Here is a 27,613-nt window from a genome sequence, read left to right as displayed (position 1 = left end):
TGAACTGTTCCAAAAGTTTGAGGGAGAGCAAGGACTTTGTCTCATCTGTTCTGTCATTTACACTGAGTACTCTGATAGATCTTCGTAAGGAATCTTGAAATGCAAGTGAGGAATCAACAGAGGTTCTGGGAGACTTGTGTGGTTTTACATGCTTGCCTGAAAAAAAGCAAGAGTATTAAAAAAAAGGGAGTGCCTGGAAAGCAAGTCACATCACAAGGAAAGTTTTTCCTTTCTTTTCAGTAGCTGGCTTTCCTGTTCCTTTGTAGGAAGGGTCAGAAACTGCAGGTAGTTGTTGAATGCATTGTCTTATGGAGAAACATTGCACTTTCTATATCTTTTTATGGTAACTTATGTATTTGTGTGAGGCACCATATCTGCTGATAAACTGTAAGTTTAGATGGAAGTAAAAAGCTAAAATTTTCACCCATTGTGGGAGATGGTGTTGTTTAGCCTGGAGAAAAGGAGGCTCAGGGGTGATGTGATCTCTCTCTACAACTGCTTGAAAGAAGTCTGTAGTGAGATGAGGTTACTCTTCCCCAGGGAACAAGCAACAGGACAAGTGGGAATGGCCTCAAGTTGCACCAGTGGAGGTTTAGTTTGGGTGTTAGGAAAAGCTTTGTCGCAAAAAGATTGTCAAGCATTGAAACAGGCTGCCCAGGGAATCCCCATCCCTGGAGATTATTAAAAGACAGTAGTTATGATGCTTAGGGACATATTTTATTGGTGGCCTTAGCAGATCTGAGTTAATGGTTGGACTTGGTGGCCTTAGAGGTATTTTCCAACCTTAACGATTCTGTGACTCTAATCTCAAGTCTCTACTGGGTGTTTGGGGTGGAAGGTATCTCCTAATAAAGTCATCATGCCATTATCTGTGTTATAGATAGTGCAAACTAAAATTACATTCCATTTGTGCTATGAAAACTGTACTTGACGCACTTTTTGTTAACAGCTTAGGAAATGCAGTATGGAGTTTGGGCCTCTCTGACCATCTGCTCTTTCAAATGCTTCAGTATCCTGTTAGATTGTTGATGTATCTTCTGGCAATAATTCTTGAGTGTTTGCCTTTTCAGTGACAAACCTAATGTTTGTGTGTTTCGTTTCTTCCTTTTGTCTTCTGCAAAGTCATTCAGGAATAATCCTTACTTTTTCATGTCTTTATCTTGTTGCCCATTTTTCAGCCTTTCCATTGAGGAAAACATTTTCATGCCTCTTAATTAAATCCTTTATTTTTCTTCTGTATCCTCCACTGCCAGGAGGTGTTTGGAACAGACCACTAGTATCCTTGGTGGCTGTTTTTATCTCATAATGGCTTTATGGTTTTGCATTAATTTTCTTGTACAACTGAGCATCTGATTTCTTTTGACTGTCATGAAAGTATGATCACAGGCATTCTCTATAAGTCTGTGAAAGTTCTTCCTAAACTCACATGGAGCTGATGAAGTATTAATCATTCTATGATTTTCTGTATCAATTATATCTGCTTATTGCAGAGGAAGATTTGGGTATATAAGAAAAATACTGTGTAAAGTACTAATATGCTGTGAATAGCACTGGAAGAGAAACTAGCTAAGGGTTAAATTAACTTTAGTTCATAAAAGCAGACTTGTTTAGACTTTTAAGTCTGTTCTTAGGCAGCAACCTTCCACAAAAGGATTCATGGCATAGTTGTACTTTTCAGTATAAAGGCATTATTTCCAAGATGCCCTCATTACTCCAACCTGACAGAATATAAATACCAGTAGGCACATTTCATCTGTGTACGGGGAAAGTGTCTTATTACTATTTTTGCAGATGTGTTTACGTGAACTGGAAAGTTAATTTGCCAACCCAGCCAGTGTTTTGTATCATGTATATACTGTGGTATTGGAGTTAAGCAAAGGTGTAAGGTCCAAGTGTCCCGTATTTGGGGAACTTGACCAGCACGGATTGTGTCAGGATCCAGTGGCCGCCTAATCAAATAAATGTTTCAAGAGGAAAAAAAAATGCCACACAAAGAATTGTAATGTTTAGGCAGCTTACAATATCCATTTCAATTACTGTGATAAAACTGCTGAAGGAATGTTTCCTGTTTTGCTGGTTATTTCGTTGTTTGCACAGCTAGATGTGACGATTAATCTACAGCAAGAAATTTTCACCTTAGAAAAGTTGCTACTATGCAACCCATGTTTCCTGGAGCTAGGGCTGCAGAAATAAATACTTCTTAAAATAATATTTTTTCTGAAATGAAATGCAGCCCTAGAAAAGCTGTTTGATCAAGTCTGACCAAGATAAGTAGATGTAAATGTAAAATGGGCAGAAATCATGAATTTGTAGATGACACTGGATCTTCATCACATTTTGCCAGGGTTTGACTATCTTAACTGTTCTTCTTGGATCTTTCTATACTAATGCCATAAGTAGATAGCTCTTACTTCCTGTCAGAAATGAGCTGGCAGTGTTTTGCATAGCTGACTGTTTTTTTTTTTTATATAGAAAATACCTCGAAATATTTCTGAAGCCTAGGAAAAGGCTTTAACAATTCATTATTTTCATCTGGAATATTTTAAACAGCCACAATCTCAGGCTGAAATTTGAGTTGTATCATTGTTGATCAGGAAAAGCAAGTCAATTCACTTGCCCTGTAAAATGTGCATAAATATGTGCAATCCTTACTGAATTTGGTGGGATTGCAGGATAACTTGGTCTGGAGGTATGAGCAGGTCCTTGATCCAAGGTCAGACAGAGCTGCTTAGGTCTGTGCCTCCACGGTGCTGGAACCCTGCAGAGGAGAGCTGGCACAGCCCACACCTCTGCCTCCCTGGCTCCTTGTCCTGTGCACCATCTGAACTCTGCTAAATTTCATTAAGTTCTTATTGGCCTGTTCTCCAGCCTGTTTTGACCTCTGCCAACAGCAGCCCTGGCTCCCAGGTTAGATTTCCTTTGCCCACCCCAAAGTGGTTGCTTACAAACTTGGCAAGGTTGCACTCAGGCGAGCTACATAATATTCTTCAGGTGTCACCTGCTTTTGACCCAGGTGTAACTGGTTTTCAGCTGCTGGGAATCAGTCCCATCCTTTTGCCCTAATTCCAGGATATTACACTGAAGAGACTTTCTAGTGGTAGAGGTAATGATGCAGACTTAGCCCTTGATCCATGCAGCAACTGCATATCTGATTAATCTATGTAAATACTCTTCAGTGAACAAGCTCTCTGACTTTGGAAAGTGCAGTTTCACCGTGGCCACAGTAATGAGCTTTAGCAGTGAAGTACTCCAGCTTCTCTAACTGGATTCTGGAGAGAGCAGAGAGGAGGGGAAAGGAAGAGCTGGCCTTTTGTCAAAGCTGATGGCCTGAGGATGGGTGAAGTATTTATTGTCAGTACTCAGCCTTTTTGAAAGTGCCCTGCGCTTCATGAATTCGGAGGCAGCATCAAGCTCTAGTATGTTTTTCATTAACTAGGAAACTCTAGTAGCTTTTGTAGCTTGTTTGTGTTTTTATTTACTGTTATTAGCCATTTAGCTTAAATTGGTAATGGCCCCAAATCAACTAATAATGCATGGCTCACTGTTTCATTTTTTTTCTTAAGAAAAAAACTGCAATTAAAAAAACATTTAAAAATACTTGCTTCAATCAAAGACAAGTAAATAAAAGAAAATACAATTAAAGAAATATTGCTCTTAGAAAATACATCTGAATTTTTGCCTTTCAATGCCATTCTGCCATTCATCTCACCACTAAAACTTCTTACCATCAAGGATATTGTGTTGTCACTTCCAATTCCCTGGTAGGGAAGCATGATTGTGGGATGAATGTAGACTAATTTTGCAAGGGGGAAAAACGTCAAGAAAGTTGTTGTTGCTTTTTTCAGTTGTTCCTGTCTTAAAAGATATGCTGGATAGACCTGGATATGCTGACAATTTCCATTTAACAAGGTGGCCAAAACTTTGTTACTGTTCAGCAGCAGAATAAAATTTAGATGCATATAAGGGAAGATTGAGGTTCAAAATGTGTGAAAGTATCTTATTTCATTTTTGTGTATGTCAATCATGCTCTGAAACAGCAACTTGAATCACCTTGATGTTAATCACTTCCTGTGTCTGTGTTGTATTGTATAATAATGTTTATTATTGTACTGCTTACTTTTTTTATTTGCATTGCCCCTGCTGAGACTGGGAGCTTCACTAGCAGCATGGCTATGGAGTGCTAGGTACCTAAAAACAAGTAGGACATACAGTCCATGCCATGAATAATTTATAACCTAATTAGAAGCAAAAGTTACCAAATCATTTCTTAAAGAATAGTAGGAAAAAGAGAACAGAAGCATAATTGTATCATGCAAGTGCAGGAGCTGAACTGTTCACACTTTTCAGCTTGGGAGTTCTTGGAAACTGTAGCAAGTCATAAGCAGACCAAAAAAAAAAAAAAATGACACTGAGTGGGATGAGTCTATGTATACCACTAGTCTTCTTAATAGTAGGATTTCCGCAAATTGCTTTCTTTTTCCCTTCCCTTTTATGACATTATTCAAATTGTGCATGAACTTCAGAGGCTGCTACTCATTCTGCAATTTCTTTATACAACTCTTCAATGCTTTCCTGTTTAAAGTGAAAATATTTGAGCTCTCTTTCTGATTATTGTCAGTAATGAACAATGACCTCAGTTCTTCCATGTTACCTTATAATGTGATGTATTTCTCTTTTAATGGATGTTTAATTAACACAAAACACCTTTTTGATCTTGTTCTTAAAAAAATAACAGTGACTCTCCTTAGATAAAAAACCAGAACAATAGAGCATCACTGATTTATCCACCACAGAGACTTAAGAAAAAAATAAATATCCAAACTGCTGACATAATAGGCTGTCTGAAGAAACACAATCTATCCCTTGTCCTAGTGATAAGGAAATACTTTTCCCCTGTATCTGTTAAAGAGCCCATCTGACTTTTTATATTAAGTGTTGAAGAAGACAGCCTTGGAGAAATACAGTGGTTTTGAATGACAGGCTGTAGGCTTCATTTTTTTTCTGAAATGCAGATCTTGGTAACAGTTGCTAAGTTGTAGGGTAGAGGCTGTATGGCTTGTTCTTTAGACTGCTCTTTTGTTTGGAACTGGATGAGTTGGATGGTTCAAGATTTCTGTCTTGTTTATGAATACAGACATAAATGACAAGTATCATAAATGGAAAAAGAAGATTTTCAGTTATTAATTTAAATTGTGTGTAATTTCACAATACTGCGCTTCAGTATTATATTTTTTTTCTTTTTCCCCTTAGTCATGTAGTTGGTGGGAATGTGTGGTTGGTTCACCCACTAGTAACTGAGAGTTGGAGGAAGAAGGAGTTCAGCAATATCCTAATTGATGCTTTCAAGGCAGATATTTTCAGGAAAAGCTATTCAAATGCCTACAGAACATACTCAAATCCTAGCTTACCTAGGAGGGGAAATAAAAAATAATAATTTTAAAAACTATTATTCAACCCCCTCAGTTGATAAGGAAATAGCATTTTCTTGCATATCTGTTTTGTTTTCTATACTTTTGGTGGAAGACATCTGGATCTGAGTGAATGAATCTAAAACTGAGCTAAAACTGATGTGCTCTGGCTGGTTCAAAGTAGGATGGATGCTGTTATTTGGGTAACTATATGGGCAAGATTTTGAACTACACTCTTTTCTATTTCTCTGAAATAGATTATTTCATTTGGCTGCAACTAAATGGACTTTTGGTTTCAGTAAGTGCAAGGACAGTGCTCTTTGTGGGAAGGCTGTATATTTTTCTTGCCTCCTTGATTAGTCAAGGAAGGGGTCTCAGGATATTTCTGTGCTGCACAAAATAGTTTGTTTTTCTTGCAGCTGTACTGGCGAGATGGCCAGGTAAGAAGCAGGTTGTAGATATTGGTTAATATAATATACTGACTGAATGATACTAATATAAGAAGTGTTCAGGTAAACTCTTCTTTCCTGAAGGTCTTCCTTCAGGTTCCTCTGCCTTGCCATTCTTGTGTCTTCTACTAAAATGAACAATTCAATAGTAAATGCGCTGTAGCCCAGCTCTCAGAAGCTAATAGTAAAATATTCTGGTATCTCCAGTTTTTCAGTAAATTCATAATTTTAGCAGTGTATTGCTGTTAAAAAAGAGATATTTCAATTATATTCAGTTAACAAAGAGAGGTATGCCTGACAAATGACTAAAACGTGACTTGTTATCATGGACTAGTTTCATATGTCATACAATCATTTTTCAAATTAATTTTTTTTATGCAGACATCAAAGCATAAGGGCTGCTGCTCTTATTAGTTATTTCTCACATTAAATAGTCTATTTTTTCTTGTGTACTTGTGCATTAAATAAAATATTCGTTAATGGAAGAAGTGTAGAAAATATCTTACCTGCAAATTTCCTGTTCTCTTTAGTTACCTATTAATTAGAATTCTTGTTACAGAATTAATAGGATAATTGATTCCTTTTAAAATGAGTAACAGAATGAAGCACTGTGCAGAGTCTGTCCCTGGTTAATAAATGATGCCCAGAACAGCATATGATGAATATTAGTTGCATAGTTTAATACAGTCCTAAGGAGGCTTACAAGATACTGTAAGGAATTGAAAATATAAGAATAGAAGTTTATCTGTAACTTAACACATGAGGGAATAATACTTAGTGTTTCTGTGAGGCTTTCCATTTGAGGAGTTTGAAGTGCTTTGCAATAAAAAAAAAAAGATGAATTAATTCTCAGAATGGGCCTTGAGATTTTTTGTTTTCTATTACTTCCTCTTTTTTTCTATGCAAATGCTAGATTTTTTTCTTTTAATTTGTCCTTTTGGGCAAGAAATGAATTATTTGTAAGACACTTAAATGTGGAGGAGTAGTAGTATTTTGCTTGCATATCCCTTTAAGGCAGATCATTAAATACAGAACCCTATAAAGTATTCCATGATATGATGTGCATGTTTAATATTAATGGAAGATCCTGTAAATCAGTTTGGCTACCTTAGTTCTGTTGTCATGGTAAGAGATACGGGTATTTCCCCCACTTTGTGCCCTACACTGGGCAGTGCTGCTGGATGAACCCATGGGTTGTTAGGAGTCCTTCATTCTTATCACATTGCTCAAGGAAGATGTGAGCGCCTAAATTTTCCCCAAACTCTTCTGTGTTGCTTAGTGGAAAACAGTGATTGGGAATCCTTGTTGCTGGTCCATTAACTAATACTAAAATCTCCCTTGTGGCTTTTCTTGGCTGGGTGAAAGTCCCATCAGGAAGCACTCATGGGAACTCCTCCAGCCAGCTAGGGCTTACAGCATGGTTATTATCCACCTCCTAAATTAGAAATGGTGACACTTTAGCAGTAAGTATTAAATAAACATTGACACTGTGTGGTTTGCTTTTAATTCAGGATTATGCCATTAGGAAAGGAGGTTACAAACACCAGAAATCTATCAAGCTCCTGATTTACAATAATATTCCTGCTGACAGATAAGAAGTGATCATTTATATGAAGGTTCATAGTGACAGGATTTATTTTACATGTCTTGAAGGAGAAAAACAGATTTCTGTTGCCAATAGAGAAAGGGAGTCTGTCATTTATATAATCTGTCAGATTCAAGAGAAGAAAACTAAACAGCATCAACTGAGATGAACCTTTATACATTTTAGATTATTTCTTGAGCTTTGTATCTGAAGTAAGAAATAGTAACAGAAAATAGCTTAAAATAAAATTCAACTATAATTGCTAAGTTTTAGTTTGCAAATTAACTTGAGACACAATTCTACATGCAGAAAACAGTCATCTGGATAGAAACCTGTTTATACTAGTTTTCTAGTGAACCTTATTGTTCGATTAAAAAGTTGACTTTAAGTTTCGTTTTATGGAAAGTTGCTTATAGGGAATTCTGTCAGCAGTCCAGCATAACAGTAGACAGAGTAACTGAAGGAGCCTAAAGCAGACATGTATCACTGTTAGTCACATCTGCATGTTTGCTTAGATAAGGTTATGAACTAATCAGTGAAGAAGTAACTACAGTAGAACACCTTGCATCTTTACCTGGAATTTCCACTACAGAGCAAGTCTGAACACACTGTGAATACTGATAAAAATTACTTTAAAAAAAAAAAAAGAGTCAAGGTAGTTATTAGTGTTCAAAACATTTCCAGATGGAAAAGATATTGGAATGTGTAAGGATTGCATGCAGAACTGCAAGAAAAGATTGAAATAAAAAGTTTAAAGCACTACCAAAGTAATAACAGTGAATATTGAGGAAGGTAACAAAGGTCACGCTCAGAAAAAGGGAAAATGTCAAATGAATTTGCAATATAGTTGTGCTTACTAATCCTAGAAAAAGTGTTATGAATTCAGATAAAGAGAAAAGTCACCTATTAGTTCATGTTTTTTAGATGTGTATTATTCAAGAGAAGCTCAATAAACTCAGTTAATAACTTGTATTTCTTTAAAGTGCAACGTTACACTAAATATTGTGAAGATGATGGACCACAAATGTAATACATTTGATAGCTAAAGAAACAAAGGCTGTGTATTCTCAAAAATGACTCACAGTGGTAATCGGTAGATTCAGTAAGAGCATATTAAACAAAGTTTTCATACATACAGCATAGTTTTTTGAAAGTGATAGTGAATCAGCTGAAGGTGGATCATACAGTTTTTCACAGAGAAATCCTAATTGGTGGCAATAATTTCAAAGGTAGTATTACATTTGCAATTCTTATAATGTTTTTCAGCTGTGCTGCAATTTGGTTGGTACTCAGTTGCTGTGAAAACAGTTGAGAATGTGTTTCTATGGACTTTGGGTAAGGTGACTTAGAGAGTTCCTTCCAACCTCAACCCTTCTGTGATTCTGATTCACTGAGTCTTAGCTTGTGGGTTAACAGTAATAGGAAGAAAGTAAGAATATAAGGCTTTCTAAAACCTGAGGTTTTGCTAATATTGATGTAATATTTCATCTGAGCAAAGAAAGAAACCGGAATGTTGTGTTGAGGTCACAAACTTCCTGCACTGATGCGACACTGTGGTGGGTTCACCAGGGCCAGCAGCCCAGCTTCCACACAGCTGCTGGCCCAGGTGGGCTGCAGGAGGGAACAGGAAGAATGAAAGCCAGAGAACTGGAGGGTCAAGATAAAGTCCATTTGTTAGGTGAAAGAAGGAGGGGACAGGGACAAATGGTGCAAAGGCAATCACTCATATCCGCCTGCACTCAGACTGATGCCCAGTTGCTGAACAGCAGCCACCTTGGAAAACTGCTCTTTCTTCCTTTGCCCCAGTTTTTGTTGCTGAACATAATGTTAACATGGTAGGAAATAACCCTTTGACCAACTGGAGTCAACTCTCCCAGCTGTCCCCCCCTCTCAACCTTATAGCCACCTCCTCCATTCTCTCTCTCAGGGGGAGTGGAAAAGGCGCAGGAGCTGGGAAAAGAGAAAGCCTTGCTGTTTTACAAATGCTGTTCAGCAACAGCCAAAACACTGTTGTGTCATCAGCGTTATTTCAAGCACCAGTTCAAAATGCCATATGGGCTGCAGTGGTGGATGCTAACTCCATCCCAACCAGACCCAGAACAGTCCTCAGCCATGCAAGTTGATTTGTACAGGAAGAAAGTTCAAGTGGAATGCCTGTCGAGGTTTCTCGCTGATTTTAAGGACTTCCTTAGCGTTGCTGATACTGTGAGAAAATGATGTTTTAGTTCCAGCAGCAAGGAGAGAAGATGCAGGGAGACTAGCCTAAGTAGTAGTTCTGGTAAGGAGTTTAAAAGGTGAGAATAACTTTAATGTGTAGAAATAACAGTGTAAACTGAGAAAGAAAAGATTATTTAAGCTAGAGGTGGGAGTTAATAGAGACTATCTAATCTGTTACATTTTCTTTAGACGTTTGTTGCAGGGGGAGGTTTGATTTGGGAGGGAGTTGTTTGGGGGTTTTTTGTCTCTTAATTTCTTGAACTTTCAGTTACCTTAGTCTTCTGCCTTCCTCCTCTGTCTTGGCAAGATTTAAATGGCTCTGTTGAAGGTCAGGATGGTACTATTTCAAGCAATTAATCCTTTTTCTGCTTTAATATCACAGTTCTAATAGGTGCTTTAATTCTTTTCCTGACATCCTCTTTTGCATCTCCCCCACTTGTATGTAACTGCTAAAAATAAACCTTTTTAAGTTATTATTTTCACACCACCTGGTACTGCAATGGTTTCCATCTAAACACCACTATTACTGTTCTGATTTAGCATTGCTGTTGTTTTCTGTCAATGTTTGAATAGAACTGTATTTTGCAAATTCCAAGTGACTTATATGTCCTCTCTAGGCGTTGTGTTAGAGTGCTTTGAAAGATGACCAACAAATGGGAGTGCATTATAATCATCTTTTAGTTGGCCAATATTTTGGCTGCAGGAAAGGGTTTTGTTTCAGCTTTCACAGAGTAAGGAGCTGTCAGTCTCTTCTAGAGTTTGAGGTTCAGTGAACCTTTCTGGGCTCCCCAGTTCAAGAAAGACAAGGAGTAACTGAAGATTGCTTAGCAAAAGCCTATGAAGATGATGAGGGGGCTGAAGCATCTCTCTGTTATGAGGAAAGGCTTAAGGGAACCTGAAGAAGAGACAAGTGAGATGGGATTTTATTAATGCATACAAATATCATAGGGTCAAAATGGGGTCAGACTTTTCAGTGGTGCCCAGAAACAAGATAGGTGGCAATGGGCACAAACTGAAACACAAGAAGTTCCATCTAAATGTGAGGGGAAAAAACATCTCTACTGTGAGAGTGTCAGAGCACTGGAACAAGCTGCTGGTTGTGGATTCTCCTTCTCTAGGGATACTCAAAACCTGCCTGGACAAAATCGTGCAGCCTGCTGTGGGTGAACCTGCTTTAACACAGGGGCTGGAAGTGATCTCCAGATCATCTCTCCTTTCATCCCAACCATTCTTTGATTTTTTTAACGTGGTAAAACTAGAAGGACTGAGGGATGCTTCTATGCAAATGTAGCTCTGCCTATTAACATCCTGGAAGACTAATATGGAATTATTTAAAATAATTTTATTAGTTGTACTGTAGAGGAGTTTGACAGTATCAAGAATCATCTAGTCCAAAGCTGCTGGAGCCTTCCTCACTGGGAATTTCTCTTTTTAACATCATCAGTAATGTTTTGTTGGTACACCAGATATTCTCAGTAACTGTGATCTTTTGAAAATTCAAGTGATCTACAAGCACTTGTACAAGTAGTCAGAGATACAATCAAAAGACTCTTTGTGAATGGCCAAAAAAAAAAAGAAAAAAAACAGGAGATAATGATTAGGTGATATCCCATGCAAATAAAAAGATGAAGACTGGAAAGATAGATGGATTTCTCAAAAAAACCTGTTAAAATTAATTTCTGAAGTACCAGTGCTAGGAGTTTTGCCTAAGCAAAGAATTACCTTGGTGAGCTGGGTCTATTAAAACTGCTCCTCAATATTTTAGAACCTTTTCATTCTTACATAGAAAATGAAGCTATTTATAGATAGGAAGTTAATATAGTGGGAAACTTAATATGGTTTTGTAATTTCCATATTACAAAAGGGGGAAAGAATGTAGAGTATTTCTGATGTATTAAATCCTAGAAATTGAGTCTTCCTGATAGGTTAGATGCTCAAGGTCGCTTGTGTAGCAAGACAGTGTTGATTAAGGTAGAGTTCTTTGGCTGCAGTATCTGTGGGCTCTTTGCCCAGTAACAGAGTAACACTACAAACTAATAACTTTTTTTGAAAGAACCATTCACGGTTGTCTCTGGTTGGAATGACTTGTTTATTTTGAAACACTAGAGGGCTCACTGACTGCTTTGGGAGCTGACTTTTGCTTTCCATGTATGTCGATAAATCTCCAAATGTCTAAGCAAGGATGTCCTAAACATACATTTTCTTAGTAGTAAATTTACTCACTAACCTCAGTGGCTTTGTCTAAATCTAGGCTTTCTGGAAGAGTTCTAAAGAACACTTGGATTAGCCAAAAGAGATGAATTTGATCAGCTCATTAAATTCTGGTAGGGTTTTTTGTACTGGAATATGTCCTTAAGTTTAGGCAGAGCAGTGCTTTTTGGTTTATTGTTTGTTTGTTTGGGGGTTTTGTTGGTTTTTCTTTTTCTTGTCTGCTTGGCTTGCGGAATCCACACATTGTAATTTCCTAGGAAGCAATTAGATAAACGTACCTGAGTAGAATGGGAGTTAGGAGAATGGAGGAAATTTTTGTAAAAAACCCCAACAACCCATCTGATGTTCATTAGCACACAATAATAAATATTATTAGAAGGTAGTGTTTACTGTCTGGTTTATCTTCCTGTCTTACTAGCTAGGGGTTGATGAGCTATAGGGTAATCAAAGTAATTTCTGCTACCAAATCACACATACATTTATGATACAATATGATTGAAGTGTCAGTCCACAGGGAAAAACTAAAGGCAAGTTGTACTAATGTTCTGATTAAGTCTAGAACATCTTGTAGCATCACATGCTTTGTGTCTCTTGTGGCTGGACTGAACAGGTCTTGAGTTGTTCCAGCCTTTCCTTCTTGGTTACTCTGATACCCGTGACAGTCTGACTTGAGAAATCAAACAAGACAAAATTGATACTCAGAGCAAGAATATCACTTGCAAAAGTTCCTGTTTCCTGAACTGACTTGGTTTGGGAATAGATGACCACTGTATTTCTTATGCAAGAGAAGAAGCACAGATGTGCTAGGAGAAAAAGGATGGAAAAAGGATACCAATATCCAACGGTAGTGTAGTGTCGGTAGTGGCTTGAGCAATTATAATGTTGTTATAGTACTACATCTTTAGGCCCTTTGATTCAGGCCACTTAATTACAAGTTTAGTTTATTAAAAAAAAAAACCAAAAAACCCAAAAAAAAAACAAGCGCCCTTTCATGTGGTGTACCCTGATTAAGATTAAGCAAATGAAAAGATTCTGATGTGATTGCATGAGAAAATAAGCTTTGACAAAGCTTAGGATTTAGCCTCCCGAAATCTCTGAGAGTTTGTATGTTGCTATCTAATGCTGAGCTTGCAGGTCTGGGATATGATGGCAGGGCAGAATAAGTCTTTCTTGTATGATAGGCAAAATTACCAGAAAATTTCAATTGGTAATTTAGAAAATACAGTTTGGAAAATGATTGGTTTCAGGCAGTCTTGATTCTTGTAGCCTGGGATTGTGGAAAGCCCATAGTCATAAAGCCAGCCAGTTGGCTGCCTATTACCGGTTCTGCTTTGAGACAAAAAGCCCCATCCTGGGAGAGTTCCTGAGCCATTCTCCAAGGAATGGACACAGCTCCTGCCATCCAGCATATCACTGCCATTCATGGCCTGAGACCATTTCCACAGGGCCTCTGACTTGCTGCCTTTCAGCTGAGATCTGACACTGGGCTAATCTTTTGGTTGAAAATACTCACATATTAACTGCTGTTGCCAGTTTTTGTATTTGTAAAGCTGGGCCTGTAGTGTAGATTAACATCTTTGAATTTTCCTGCAGGATAGATATGCATTTTTTCCTCACAATAATAGTGGAGTAATATTTTTTCTCATGAGTATGGCAATATTCTAGAAAATCTCTTGTCATTTATTATAGTATGGCTTTATGCAGATTTTTAAGTGACATAATTTCTCTGAGGTTTGAGCAAAGGAAAGAGGAAAGGAGAAAGTGCAAGATTACTATTATCAGCATGTCCCAAGGCTGCTGCTTTTAAATTTAGGATTGTAACTGTTATTTAACAAAATTATCCTTGACACACAAGGCCTCAAGAAGAGATCTGAAAGCAAGGACGGAGCAGTGTTGTCATCTGACAGCCTGAAGCAGTATCTCTGAAAAGGTCTGAAATTGTCACTTTTTGTCTAGAAGATAACCTCTGGCATTCCCAGCACTACTCTGCCTTGTGGAAAAGGGGAGGAGGGACAGCAAGGAGGCAAAATCTTTCTTTCTGTTGCATAAAGTAATGCTGCTTGTGGTGACCTTTAAAGAAGACTATTCCTGAGCAGGTGTTGAAACTGGTGGTTGCCAAGGGGAGTTGTTGTACCTGCTCGAGTGGCAGTGGTTTGTCACCAGGCCTGCAGAGCTGTGTGCATTCTTCTCACCACATGTTTGGAGAGGGGCACATGGGCTCCTGGACATGCACCTGGACCACGCCAAAAAAGGACAGTTCACACCAGATACGTCTGGTGATGGTAGTGGAGAGTGTGAGCTATTCTTGAGTCAGCCCACTCCCCTGACTTCTGTGTGGATGCTCCCTGCTCTTACCACAGCACTGCTGTGCTGAGCTCTGCAAGGCTGTTTCCCAAAGCAGTATTTATCTGTGGTGCACCTTTTCTTGTGCAAAATATGATTTGGTGGTGATATGTTAAGTTGTAAAGGTTTTCATCTCAGTGTGCAAAATGACACATGAAAGTAGCTACAGATGCATTTATAGTCATAAAAAGATTGTATTGTAAAACCTCAAAACATTTTCTAGGTGTTCTGCCTGCCCACTTTACCATCCTTCTGTTGTTACTAGCTGTGCTGAGTTTGAGCCAGCTAGTTTTATGCAAGCAGGTCTCTGCCAGAATCTGAAAACTACTGTAAGCTTTATGTTCACCTTAAAGAATCTAAAGGTTCTAGGGGGAAAACCTTATTTAAAAATGTTACTTCCCTCAGTTTCTGAGATATATGCTTAAGGGAAATGAAATCTCAATTTAATTTATATATGATACAATGAATTCCCTTCCTAAAAATTAATTATTTTTGATTGTGTCTCAACCATAAGCTTGTAGGTAAGAAAAGTGGAGAGGACACTTATAGCAGCCATCCCACTGCTGCCTGGAAAACAGTGCCACTGTCATTCTGTATTGAATATTTCATAGATCTAATGCATACAGCAGGAATTTGGTTAAGAATTGAATTAAGTGTTTTTAATATTGAGAATATTCTCAAGTTGGTGTTTGTTGTGACTTCTTGCTAAATCAACATTATAATCCTGCTTTCGTTTCCCTACAGATGATGAAACATGCCTGGGATAATTATAAGCGTTACGCATGGGGATTAAATGAACTGAAACCCATATCTAAGCAAGGACATTCGAGCAATTTATTTGGTGAGTAGAGTGTATTTTTGTGCTTAGTGACGTTAGCATAAAACAGTAAATCAGCTGAAAAGCTTATAAGTGATAAACATGTTTTCTTTCGCCTCCCTGTCATGCAGCATGTTTCTTGCTTCTGTTATGTGTAAAAAAATAACAGTAAATGAAGGTGCTTTCTGTGACTTTTATAGATTAGTGTCTGAATAAATGGAGCATGGCATTGCTGCATGATAAAAATATAGTTTTGCTGGAATAAATACAGTCCTGTCCTAAACATTTACTATGGAAATCATTGATGCCACATTCAATAAGTGTGGAGCAAGGGGGGAGGAGGTGGAGAAGAGGAGAAATCCTATACAAGGAACAAACAATACTCTCTACATTCATGAAGGTAGCTAAATCTGTGTGCAGTTCTTAGGAATTTATTTCCGTTTCTTACAAAAATGTGTTGATTTGTACCAGACTCCCTTATCAGGCTTCCTTTTTCATTAATATAACTGTTGTTTGCACCTCTAAGTATTGTACAGGAGATGTTAAATAAAGCACAAGTTGTTGTCAGTGTAGAACAAATACGGGACTGAAAAGTTCCAGTAGGAGAGGCGCACTGTAGAAATCCAGTGTAATGAGGCAAGACCTCCTCAGTGTCCGAGTGGGACTTGTGGCTGAAGAGAAAGAGCATTCTGAGGAAGCATAAATATGAACTGTCATTATCTTCAGTTTTGCAGAAAAATGAAGAAATAAACTGTTTGACACCAATTTTTCTATTCAAATAGCTTGTTTTCCAAACAAAAAGCTGAAAAAAATTACTAATTTCTATAGCTGAAACAAAATCAATACATTATTTTGATTTTAAAAAGAACTTAGTTTGTTGAATGTTTGCAAAAGATAGCTTGAAGTGGAAACATTTCCTAAAACACCCTAAATAGAGCACTTGTCAAATCCCCAGCTATATTTGGAGGTTGCTTAGAGACAACAGTTGTGATTACAGAAATTAGTTGGAAAATACAACATCTACATTGATCTTGTTGCACTGCTTGGATACACCAAGGTAGCATCAAAAATGTTAATAAGTAATTATTATCTTGTTAGTTATTGGACTACATTTTGAGTTCTTGAAACCAGAGTAGTTTAAGTTAACTTCAAGGTTGAGTCATCATGCTTCTGTTTCCTTATCTTCTCTAAAAATGAAAATTATTTATTGTCTTCAGGAGAATGATAATTGTGTGATTTAATATATTTGAGGAACTATTTAATGGAATTCTGTTTTCTTGCAATACAACAAAATATCATAAAATTTATCAAAAATTAAAACACCCAGTGTAGTTTCATTTGAAATCAGAAGTGGTATAAAAATTTCTAAGGTTTGAGTTAATGATAATATTGCATGGATTTGCAGAAAAAGCTGTAGATGTATTAGCTTGGGAAGTTCTCAAGCAGGAGTTCTGTGGAAATTGCAAAAGTTTAAGTCACTTTAGGCTTAAGTCTCTGTGAAACAGAACAAGTGTTGAATTGAAAAATAAAACTGTATTTAAAGGACTAAGAGCCAGAGTCAGTCTAAATGCAGATCAGTTTCTCATCGTGGTCATCTGGTATATGATCATGTTGGTGAGGAATTTTCCTTAGAAACATCTTCAATCTTATTGATCTTGATGCAAATCAAAAGAAACACAAGGTCTCTTTCTGCTGAATTGCTTTACAGAATACCAAAAGAGCAGCATATCTGCAAGCAGGTCTGCCTCATAAGTTAGCCTTGCCCAAATCCATAACTACCTTTTGTTCTTTACAAACAAATCCTTGTTTCTGTAAGTGTCCTCGGATTATTAGATCTGATCTGTACCTTCCTGTTTCAATTCAACAAATGCTACCTTTTTCATGAAACAGTAAAAGGGTGATCTGTTTGTGTTGGGTTTTCTTCCTTCATGAAAGGACAGACAAGTTTCCTGATCTTCCTTGTTTCTTATTAAAAAAAAAAAATTAAAAATTGCGAATGGTTGACTAATTTAAGGTAATTCTGAATTGTATTAGCGAAGAATAGGTTATCTTCAGCTTTGTGTCCTGTGAATTTCCTCCCAACCTTCAGAAATCAAGTAAGACCTTCAGTTCAATGTCATCCATCATAACTATCTCAAATTTGCCAAGACCGTCTTCTTGCTGCCAGGTCTCAATTGTTTTAAAAATACAAGTTTAGAATCATCTTGGTATCAGTAAAATACAGCACATTTCATTAGGCTCTGTTTGATTTTAAACACTTCTCCTCCTTTGAATTAATTGCTGTATTTACATTGTTTTGCATATACTGGGAGTGACTGTTTTGGGATAAAGTCTTTTAGTATCTCACTGTGAGGAACAGCAGAGTCCAGTGCTTTGTGGTGCTTTATGTTGTATAAGTTACAGTACAGCTCTCCTGACACAGAAGGGGAGAGTTGTTTTCAAATCATACTGCTTCTAAGCTTGTTTTTGGAAGTATAAATGCATGGCTCCTTTCAATCTCCATTTTGCAGGTAGATTATAATGATTGCTGTGTCTTGAAGGCAAGTCACAACTGTCATGCTGTGTTTATCAGAAGGACAAAAATAAGATGGCTTTTGAGAGGTATAATTACACATGGATGTGGCTTAGGGAATAACATCATAAAATACAGACACTATACCAGGGCTAGGAGAAGAGGAAAATGGCCATTGGGATGTTGATAGGAGAAAGGGTAGGGACAACTGGTGGTTCTAATTTTGGGGGAAGGCAAAGAACCCTGCTTTAGCACCTTGTACAAATTACTAGTAGTAGAGCTATTCTGTAGCTGAAACCTTCTTGTTGAACTTGGAAAAGACTTTTTTTTTTTTTTTTTTTTTTTTTTTTTGTCCTAAACTCAGGCCATGAAAACAAACTGTGAAATCAAGGAACTGCCGTGGTCTTGCTGGTATTCTGCAGGCAGTGTGTATGTAAGGGTTTATGTGATAAGCTGAGAAAGTCTTTAGACTGGCAGATTGTAGATGTATTCATGTTGCTTTCTCTCATATGTGCACACCAAGAATAATATACTGTTAGAGAAACACGGAAACATTTCTCCTTGAAACTAGTGCCACATACATGCCTCTGCAATGAGAATGTTTTTCCAGCATATTCATGCAATGTTTTTATTTCCTTTGTACTTGCTGTGTTAGGTTTTACCATCTTGTAGCAACTCTTTGAAAAGAAAGAAATATTCTTACTGGTTTAATTACTTGAAGCATACAACTGTTCTTAGATTAATCAAATAAATTGGAGTAGCTCAGCATCTGTTAGCTCGGTGTCTGTCCATCAGCAAAACAGGGCATATCTCCTGATGTGACTTCTTCCATGAGTACTAATTCTTCTCTGACCATTCGTAGTAGAAAGTAGGCTGTGAGTAAGTGCTGTTACTTTTTAATACTTTAACCTTTGTGTTTCAGGTTACTGTTAACAATGTTAGTTGAAGCAGTTATCTACCTTCCTATTGCAAAAGTGGAAAAATCAGTTTTGCTTTTTTTTCATAGCACTCTACCAGGAGCCTCTCAAACTAGAAGCTATTCCTCTCTAAGCCTTCTGAACTAATTTTGAAACTAATGAGTGTTGCTGCACTAGCAGAGAACTCTTTCTAGAAGTGTTTTCTGCACTTAAATGACTGTAACTAAAGGGCTTTTTTAATTATCTGAAGCTGTGTTTCATGTGCAGTATTGCCTGTTTGATATTGTAACTTGTAGGCATAGTATAATTAATCTCTGAAAGTGAAAAAGGACTTTTTCTGGAGGCAAAAGAGGGAGGTATTTAACAAATACTCACAATCTGCAAACCCCAAAGTACTATAATTTAGTAAGATCCTGCTCCTCCCACTTTGAACTTGTTTTTTGTCGTTTCATTTATGGAGTGTTGAGGTATATGGATATTTTTAAAGCCTGCCAGAATTTATAAGAAAACTGTCTTGGCAGTGTATAGCAATGTGTCTTTTCAAACTCCAAGTTTATTAATATAGTCAAGGCAATTACTGTACACGTGTTTAAGCAATATATTAATTTAATTTGAAAAGATTCAAAATCTTCCCCCTACTCCAGTCTTGTTTGTCTTCACTGTTCCTGCTGTATTCCTTGAAATTCTGTTTTTTGTATGGGCTTTTATTTTTGGAAGTAGGCCTGACACACATCTCAACTAAATTTACTTGTGTGAAGGACAACATTAGCAGATATGTGGATGAATTACTCAACACAGCATTTTTGAGAAGAGGTCATATTGCACAACAAAGACAAGTGTATTGTCTTTTTAGATTTCTAAAAAACATTTTTCAGGCTATTATTGGCCTCTCACAGGAATCTGTTACTGATGAAGCCACACTCTCAAATTACTCATCCTAATGCTGAAAAATCAAATGACCAGAGCAAAATTTGGCAGTGCAAATAAGCTACTTGGGATAGCTTTGACAATGGCAAACTTCAAACAGTTCCACAAACCCAGAAAGGTTTTCTAACAGGTGATTGCCCTTAGAAATAGAAAATGTTCCTAATTTAAACTGGCACTTAGTGAAACAGGAGATATGAGTTAATGCACAGAACGGGCAGACTTGAGCTCATAGTAAGTAGAAAAGCTTGACAACTTTCCAGAACAATACGTGGGGGTCCATAAAAAGTGGCATAAATGGGATGAACAAGGATTTATTATTCCTTGTGAGGAGTGATAGCCTTTGTAAGTAAGGGGTGGAGATAGCAAATTACTAGTCAGGAAATTCAAACAGAAGAAGGTAGTTCATAACATAACATGTAGCTGAGCTGCACAGTGCCACAAGCATGGTGGATGCCAAAGGCTTCTGCAGGAAGCACAGAGAAAAGCAATGAAGGAAAAATTATTTAAACTTCATCAAATTCAAAAACACCAGAGCTGGTTCTAAAATGCACAGATGTATAAAATACTGGAGATTTAGAAAAGCATTCTAGAAATATCACTATATTGTTTCATGTTACAGATACGAAAAACTGGATTTGTTAAAAATTTACTTAAGTTTTCTTTGTCTGCTCTGACCAGGTGCGAATAGTCACTGAAATTAAAAGCGTTAATATTGCTGAGGGTTTGCCAGTACTTGAGTCAAGAGTTTCGTGTTTTGGCATAGCACACTTTAATAATTAATCACTCTTGACACTTTAAATTGCTAATGATATTGCATAGGAACCTTTTCAGTGAACTTTAAATAAAGGAAAACACTGTTCTAAGATATGAGTCAGCTTTTGAAGCAATGCTCCAAGAAACCTACAGCACAAATCAAAATGTTACTTTAGTACAACCTGTGTGTATTCTCGAATGCCAAGCTTCGTGTGCAAAGTATGGGAGGAAATTTTAAACTATTAAGTGCACCAACATGAATTGACTCCGAAGTATTCTATTTCAGATTCTTCTGGCCATATTTAAAAGCCTGGGCTTGACAAGTGAGAACTTATTTTGGTACATGCTCCAAAGGGTTTGGCCATAAGCCAGGTGAGGTTCTTAAACCATATGGCCATATAAGCTCAATCACAGGGCTGTGCTAATAAGCTTGTCATTCACATCCAGAGCAGTTGTCCCTGCAGTCGCATCCTGGAAACTCATACAAAGTTATTCATCCTCTCATTACTCTTCTTATTCTGCTCTTGCTGTCCAGTCTTGGGATACTACTGCATTCTCTAATGTAATCTCTCCTTTTATTTGCAGGCACATACACTGGCACTGTTAGATATTAAAAAGCATGCAGTTTAAATGGGCTGACTGTGCGTTGCCCAGAGGAGATATAGGCTACCTGTGCTTTTAATAAGCTGTTGTGGTTAATAGTCCACAAATCTTGTTAGCAATATGCTCTTTTTTGTTTTCTTCCAGATCATTGCTTAAGATTTAAAGTGTTAAACTGGAAAGGAAGTTCTGCCGATGTTTCTCGATAGTCTGCTGGAAATTTTATGTTGTCTGATTTCTTTTGCATTTTTTTGAGTTAATTGTAGGCTATTTTTTGTGTTCTCTATTAATTCCTTTGACTAAATGATGCTGTTAGTAAAAAGGAGAGATAAAAATAAAAGGTTAACAACAGAAGTGAAATGGACCATATATGAGTACTTGATCTGGAGGTTTTGGTAGAGACTAATAATTCGTCATTTTGGTAGGCTTGTACATCTGGTTATCTCTTTTGTCATCAAAATTACTCCCTTTGAGCTTACATTTTATGAGTTTCAAGTTCATTTTCTCTACTTTGAGAGTGTATATATATATATATATATATATATATAAATAATTATCTGCAAAATATATCTGTATTTACCTGAAGTCTATGAATTTTATCCAAGCATAGGGCAGCTGTGAAACTCTACCACGGTGACTGCAGCTTGGCTCACACTGTAACATGGTGCTCACTGTTAGTCAAATTTGTAGCAGTACTGTAGGTGTATAGGAAAACAGTCTTCTTGTCCAAATGTTCTGTGTCATGAGTGTGTACTGTAATTGCCTAGCAATAATCTTTGCTTCTTGTAGACCATGACTGCTATGTAATTCCTTGGGAATGTTGTGCAGGAACCGACAACAGCGATAACTGTATTTAATAATTTATGTGCTGTGCTTTAAGCATAGCTTATATAGGCTTGTGAAATGTTTGGTCTTATCCCATAATAAGGAATGTTAATTTAATTTCTTTGTACTTCTTCCCCCAACCCCACCACTGGTTTTTCTGGCTGGTTATTAATGAGCTGTTCAGCATCAGAATTTCCATACCACTCTCAAGTTTAAGTTATTCTGTTGGCTGACTGAGCGTAAACGTCGGTTGTTCACAAGTCATAATTCTGACCTCTAAACTGACTCTTTCTCTGTTCTTTTGTCTTTTATCAAGGACTCAGAAATACAGCTGTTTGAGAAAAACTTGACTAAGTGTCACATTAATTGTTTTATTCTGTTTTCTGGATCCTTCAGAATAATAGCAGAAATTATTTTAAATAAAGTAAGATCTGCTTGAGATTCTAACATTTTTTTCAGTCTGTGCTCTAAGCAGGCCACATATGCCAGATAATAAATAGGCGACTCCAAGGGTGATTTCTCAATAAGTTTTCTCCTTATTTTCTCCTCTTTTTCTTCTGACTTAGTAGTGGGTTGCAGCTCAAGTACTAATCCTTAAAATTGAAAGCTTAACTGTTTAGTGGTGGTGTTAGTTGTATTACAAGAGGATTATCACAAAGAATGTCTTTGCATGGTGAGCCCATCACAATCCACTGAAGCAAGTCAGGTTATAGATGATTTCGCTCTAAGTAGAGCTCAGTTGTAAAGGTTCGCTAGGAACTGCTTTTGTTGTATGGAGTTACCAGACATCTCCAGGGCTTTTGCAGTAGTGATCTTGAGCAGATGTCCTCCGGCAGTTTTCCACTCTCATGTTCTCATAAGCTCAGGAAAAATATAAGTTGCTTAGCCAAGTTTAAAGGAATACTTTTCCTTTATTAGAGAAGGGCAGCCAAGTTCCAAATGAGCTCTTGGAGGATATTATGTTTTTCTTACCCAAGTACGCAGTTTTATTAGTGGAATATCTGGGGGAAAATGTAGAGATTCCTTCCTTCAGAGTAGGAAAGTGAGATTCCAAAAATGGGTGGTATAAACAGCTGCTAAAATAGAGAAAGTATCTGATTCTGTAAATGTATCAAATAACTATTGTAACAACCCCAAATACTATTTTGCTTAAGATGGTGGAAATGGAAAATTATTTTCTACCTGGAACTTTATTTTAAGGAAATTATGTCAATCCTGCTATATAGAGGTCTCCAATTGCCTCTCTGTTTTATGTGGAAGCAGAAACCCATGATGGCAATGAACACTTTATATTGACTGATACAGTAGCTTTCTTTCTTAAATATGAAAAATTGAATTCTGATATTTGATAAGTTTATAAAATTAAGTTTACTTTTTCATCAGGTATTTCAGAGACAAGGTGATAATCAAGTTCTTTAATTAGTCGTAGCTACTATCTTGTTATTCCCCCGGTACAATCAATTCCGGAATGTGTAGTCAGCTATTCACCTGACTCATTAGCCCTGCTGAGGGAGACAGGGATTGGACATAATGACTTTCTCTGTTCATTGCAACCTAAATTATTTTGTAATTCTAAATGTTTCCTTCTGTATCAGTCTTCTCTAAAATATAACCATGGTCTTTCTTTCATTATGAAAACTACGGGAGCCAAGTTAGGAAAGGAAAGTTTTAGTAGAGTGGTCAAAATTGAATTTTTGACATTATCCCATAAATAGGAATTGAAACTCTTCTGAGACAAAAATGGTGTTTTGAAAAGGCCAAGGTAAATTTGAAGTAAGCATGGGAAAGTGTTTTGAATGACTGTGTTTTCTTGAACCCCACCGTCAGCATTAACCTTTCTGTATGAGATGATGAACATTTAATCCATTCCAAAGCAAACATACTGATGATATTTCATCTTGCAGTGTTAGGTCAAGGCTAGGTCTTACCCATCTCTGTAACAGAGGTAGAAAGGTGCCATTTTTGCTCTGAAAACCAGTGTCTTGCTCTAAAAACCAGTACCTTGCAGCCGCTCCTGAGCTGACAAATCCATGTGTGCAAGTTTGCCTCCCCCACTGCTGTCTTGTGCAGACTGTACTTCTTAAAAGGCTTTCCTAACTAAAATGGGATCAGTACTCACCAGCTTCTTAAAACTTTATGTATCTTTTTGAGTATGAAAACAAAAAAGCAGCTGATTTTTTTTCATTCCAAACTGGAAGAAACAGGAATTTATCAATTACTGAGTTTTATGTCATTTTATGGTGAACTGTTCTATCAGTGGTTTAAAATGCAAAATTGTGGCTGAAAATACAGTGCATTAGAACAGCTCTTCAAAAAGTTCATTAGGGGAAGAAATACTTAAATATTATGATGTTTGTTGTGGCATGGGAATCAAAGTAAGGGCTGTGAATTACTAGTTACCACTTGAATGCTTATGAACCCAGTTTTTAATTGGATTAATTGAAATTGGATTTTGAAATTAGAATTAATTTAAATTAATTAGATCTAACCAAAAATTCTTCTGTTGGAAAGTAAATCACTGGCTCTTCATGTATTTCAGGTAACATCCAAGGAGCAACAATCGTGGATGCCCTTGATACACTATACATCATGGAAATGAAAGAGGAGTTCAAGGAAGCCAAGGAGTGGGTTGAAAAAAACCTGGATTTCAATGTGGTAAGGAGCGTTGCTGAGTAACTTTTAATGCTCTATGTAGTCTCCAGGGGCTAAATGAGGACTGGATTCTCGTATTACAAGCATAATGCAAGGCTAAAGAGTTTAGATCATTGATAGATAAAACAAGGCAGGAAGCTGGAATACAGGAAATCTACTGCTCTGCTTATATGCTCTTTTTCCATCAGAGAGATTTAGGTAGATGGAAGGCAATGAGCTGGAATGAAGGAAGGAAAAAGGGAATAGAGTATTTTCCATTTTAAATTTAAAAACAGCCTTTGCAGGTTTTCTGGATAGACGAATTGGGACCCTTCAAGCATTATTTTGTTCGTTTACATTTTCCCTTTACGAAATCTTCCACAGATTTTAGTTTATTGAAAGGTACATGCCATACATACTACTTAGGTTCCTTTGTCTACTCCAGGAAAGTTGATTATCATGAGTTAGGCTGAACTATTGGCACAACTGAACTGCTTTAGTTTTACGAAGCATCAGATCCTCACAGCTGCATGTGCAAATCACCCTATTAAGTGGCAAATATGCAGCTGAGAGCAAAGTTCATTATTGAAGCTTTTATTCTAGAAAGACCTTGAACAAGTAGGAACCTCTTCAATTAAAGGCAAGGTCCTGAGTTTGGTATTTTTTCTTCCTTTTTTTCTTTTACCTTTTTTTTGGGCCAGAGGATTTATTGTTGGGTGCAGAGAGCTGGTGAAGCAGCTCTGATCAGTGTAGTAAAGTAAGCACAGTACACTGAGCATGTAAAAGCTCTTGTAGTTAACATGCTTAATGTTAGAAACACTTTCTGAAAACAAAGTACTCTTTCTAATAAGTTATGCAAAAGTGAGGTTTAATTAGGGTCTCTTCCATGCTTGAGAATTAATTATCCTTATAAGAAGGAGTTAATAAGAGTGGATATTACATAATTTATGTAAGCAGTAATTTAGTATGCATTTATATTTACATTTATAATGTAAATAGAGGATATTAAACAGTGCTCCTGTGTAGTGTCAGAAGCCTGAATGACATCCTAATTTTATTTTGTGCACAAGATTTTTTTTTTTCCTAAAGGTATTTTTGTAATACTAAATTCCTGTCTTATTAGCTTGGTATTATCAAGATGTTGAAAAACCAGGATAAGACAACAAAAAATAACAAACTCCACTTAAAAGTATAAGCTGAGCTCTACTTGGAGGAACATTGTAAAGCTTTGTAGAGTGATTTACATTATTAACATGAGAATCTTTGGGTTTACATAAATCTTGCTATATTTGGTACTGGTAACCGTTAGATGATATTGCCTACTTTTCCTCTTTTTAATGCACATGGATTTTTTTCAGTAATGATTAGAAGCTAAGAAAATGTCAGAACTTTTGTATTCCACTAGTTGTTCAATGCAGGAGTCAAGCAGATTTACCAAGGCAACTTCACAGATAACACTGACGTGCGTCACGAACACTATATTGTTACTGATATTCCTGTAAATAGCAGCCTGGAGTTCAACACCTCACAAAGTTATTTTCATAATACTTCATAATCATATGTAATTGAATTTTGCATTGGCATCAGCAGTGAGTAGATTAATTTTCCCAAACTGGCACAAGGAAATTAAAATAAATAACTGCAGTGCCAGATTTAATAATGGATGTCCATTTGTTTAATGGCTGGATTGTCGGAAGCTACTCAACTTACACTTTTGTTTAGTTTTCCACTTTAAGTATAGGTTTTAGATTCAAATGACATTTTGTATTCATATCGTACCATTTAAAGAACAGCAGTTCTTTTATGTTTAAGCATTTATCATGTATCAGATCTTATGTGACATATTCTGCAAAAATGTTATGTACTCTGTTACTTAGTTCTGTTTTAGAAACCTTTGTCCCATGAAAGTGATTTATTTGGAAAAATTGACTCACTGACATATTCTTAAGAGTTATTTCTTCTAAGTAGTATAAACCTATGTTTGATGTTTCTGATCATTTCCTGGGTAGCAACTGCTTAATCAGCATATTTGGCCTTTATTTGCATAACTAGGATATGTTTTTCTCTTCATTTATTCTTAGAACTGTATCTTTCAAATCTTTAATTTTCTTTAAGATGTTCTTTACAAAAATTGCTGTGACTGTATTCTGTAGCAGAATTTTTTCTTTCAATGTTCTCTCTCAATGTAGCTGTATATAGGAAAATTTTACACACTCCAGAAGATACTCACCAGAATTTTTAGCCAGCACTCACACCACTCTCAACACCTGATCATAAAAGTTACCTGGTGTCACTTTGTAAAGTAGGCACTAGTTTATCCACATGAAAGGATTTATGGAATAAAGATGACTTAATGGAAAATGGCAACATCTCTTTATGCATTAGATTTCAATCTCACAGTTCAATGAATTAGGTGTCAGGGTTGCTCTTCTTTACCTTTCCAAAGACAGGTTTTGATTTTGAAGGAAAATTCTAGTTAAGTCAGCAATACATGGCTTGGCAAACTTGTGCATTTTAGTAAACTTGTCAGTGAGTATGTTGGAGTATAACATAGGCTATTTTCATTACAGCTACAGCCGGTAGCCCTGTGATTTTATAACTTACATATCTACGTTGCAATGCTTGGAGCTTTTTTATGTCACAACTGCTGACTTTTTTTTTTTTTGAAACCTTGCAGAAGTTTGAGCTAAACTGAGCCATTCCTTCAGGAATTAAGTTGCATTTTCTGATTCTGTCAATATTATAAGAGGTGTAGTCATACTTTTGAAAAGAGATGACATTTGCAGTGGCTAAATCCATGGTCTTAGCTTTGAGTAGCACGATGGATATGTGCTTTGTTCTCTGTTAAATCACTTCATCTCTCAGAGGGATTCATCTTTACTCTTCTAATTAATATAGCCAAGGCTTTGTTCTGACCTCCCCACACAGGCTGCTGCCCACATGTCCCTTCACAGTGCACAGCCCAAGGCTGCAGCAGCTGGGCTGGGCTGGGTATCGGCAGGTTACAAGGCAGAAAAAGAGAATTAGTCTTTCATGGGATCTTTAGGGAGCTTGGCTGTTTCCTAGCTACAGCTATGCATACTGCCTGCTCCTCTGCTCTTATTTTTTCTTATTTGTTTCAGAAGCTGCACACTCATACACACACATGAAGTTTTCTGAAGGAGTTTCTGTGCTAGCAGCCCACTTCTGTTTCACACTGGGAGGGAAAAAGCTATTGGTCTCTGCAGTCCAAAAGCCAAATTACAGTGAATACATGCTTGGGGGGAGAGAGAGAGGCAAATGATGAGACAAATGAAGGGAGTAGTGGTGCAGGAGCTGAGCCACATGGCACAGCAGTGAGGGTTTGGGAGTTAAGTATTGGAATTGATGGTGCTCTGCATCTACGCTCAAACGCACCCCAGTATCTTTGGGATAAGTG

At 37.0% G+C, this 27,613-nt stretch overlaps 1 protein-coding gene across 1 annotated transcript in view; it reads left to right on the top strand.

Moving 5' to 3' along the window:
* MAN1A1 (mannosidase alpha class 1A member 1) overlaps nucleotides 1–27,613 on the top strand; it is a 138,825-nt gene that overhangs the window by 21,660 nt on the left and 89,552 nt on the right. The window contains exons 2-3 of the mRNA XM_030267798.4: nucleotides 14,958–15,054; nucleotides 24,104–24,219. Of these exons, the coding sequence (XP_030123658.4) occupies nucleotides 14,958–15,054; nucleotides 24,104–24,219 (213 nt within the window). The remainder of the gene's footprint in view (nucleotides 1–14,957; nucleotides 15,055–24,103; nucleotides 24,220–27,613) is intronic.

This window comes from Taeniopygia guttata, chromosome 3, assembly GCF_048771995.1.
Source record: "Taeniopygia guttata chromosome 3, bTaeGut7.mat, whole genome shotgun sequence".
Taxonomy (NCBI): Eukaryota; Metazoa; Chordata; class Aves; order Passeriformes; family Estrildidae; genus Taeniopygia; species Taeniopygia guttata.
The sequence above is the reverse complement of the archived record's forward strand: the minus strand, read 5'-3'. Positions and strand labels throughout refer to the sequence as shown.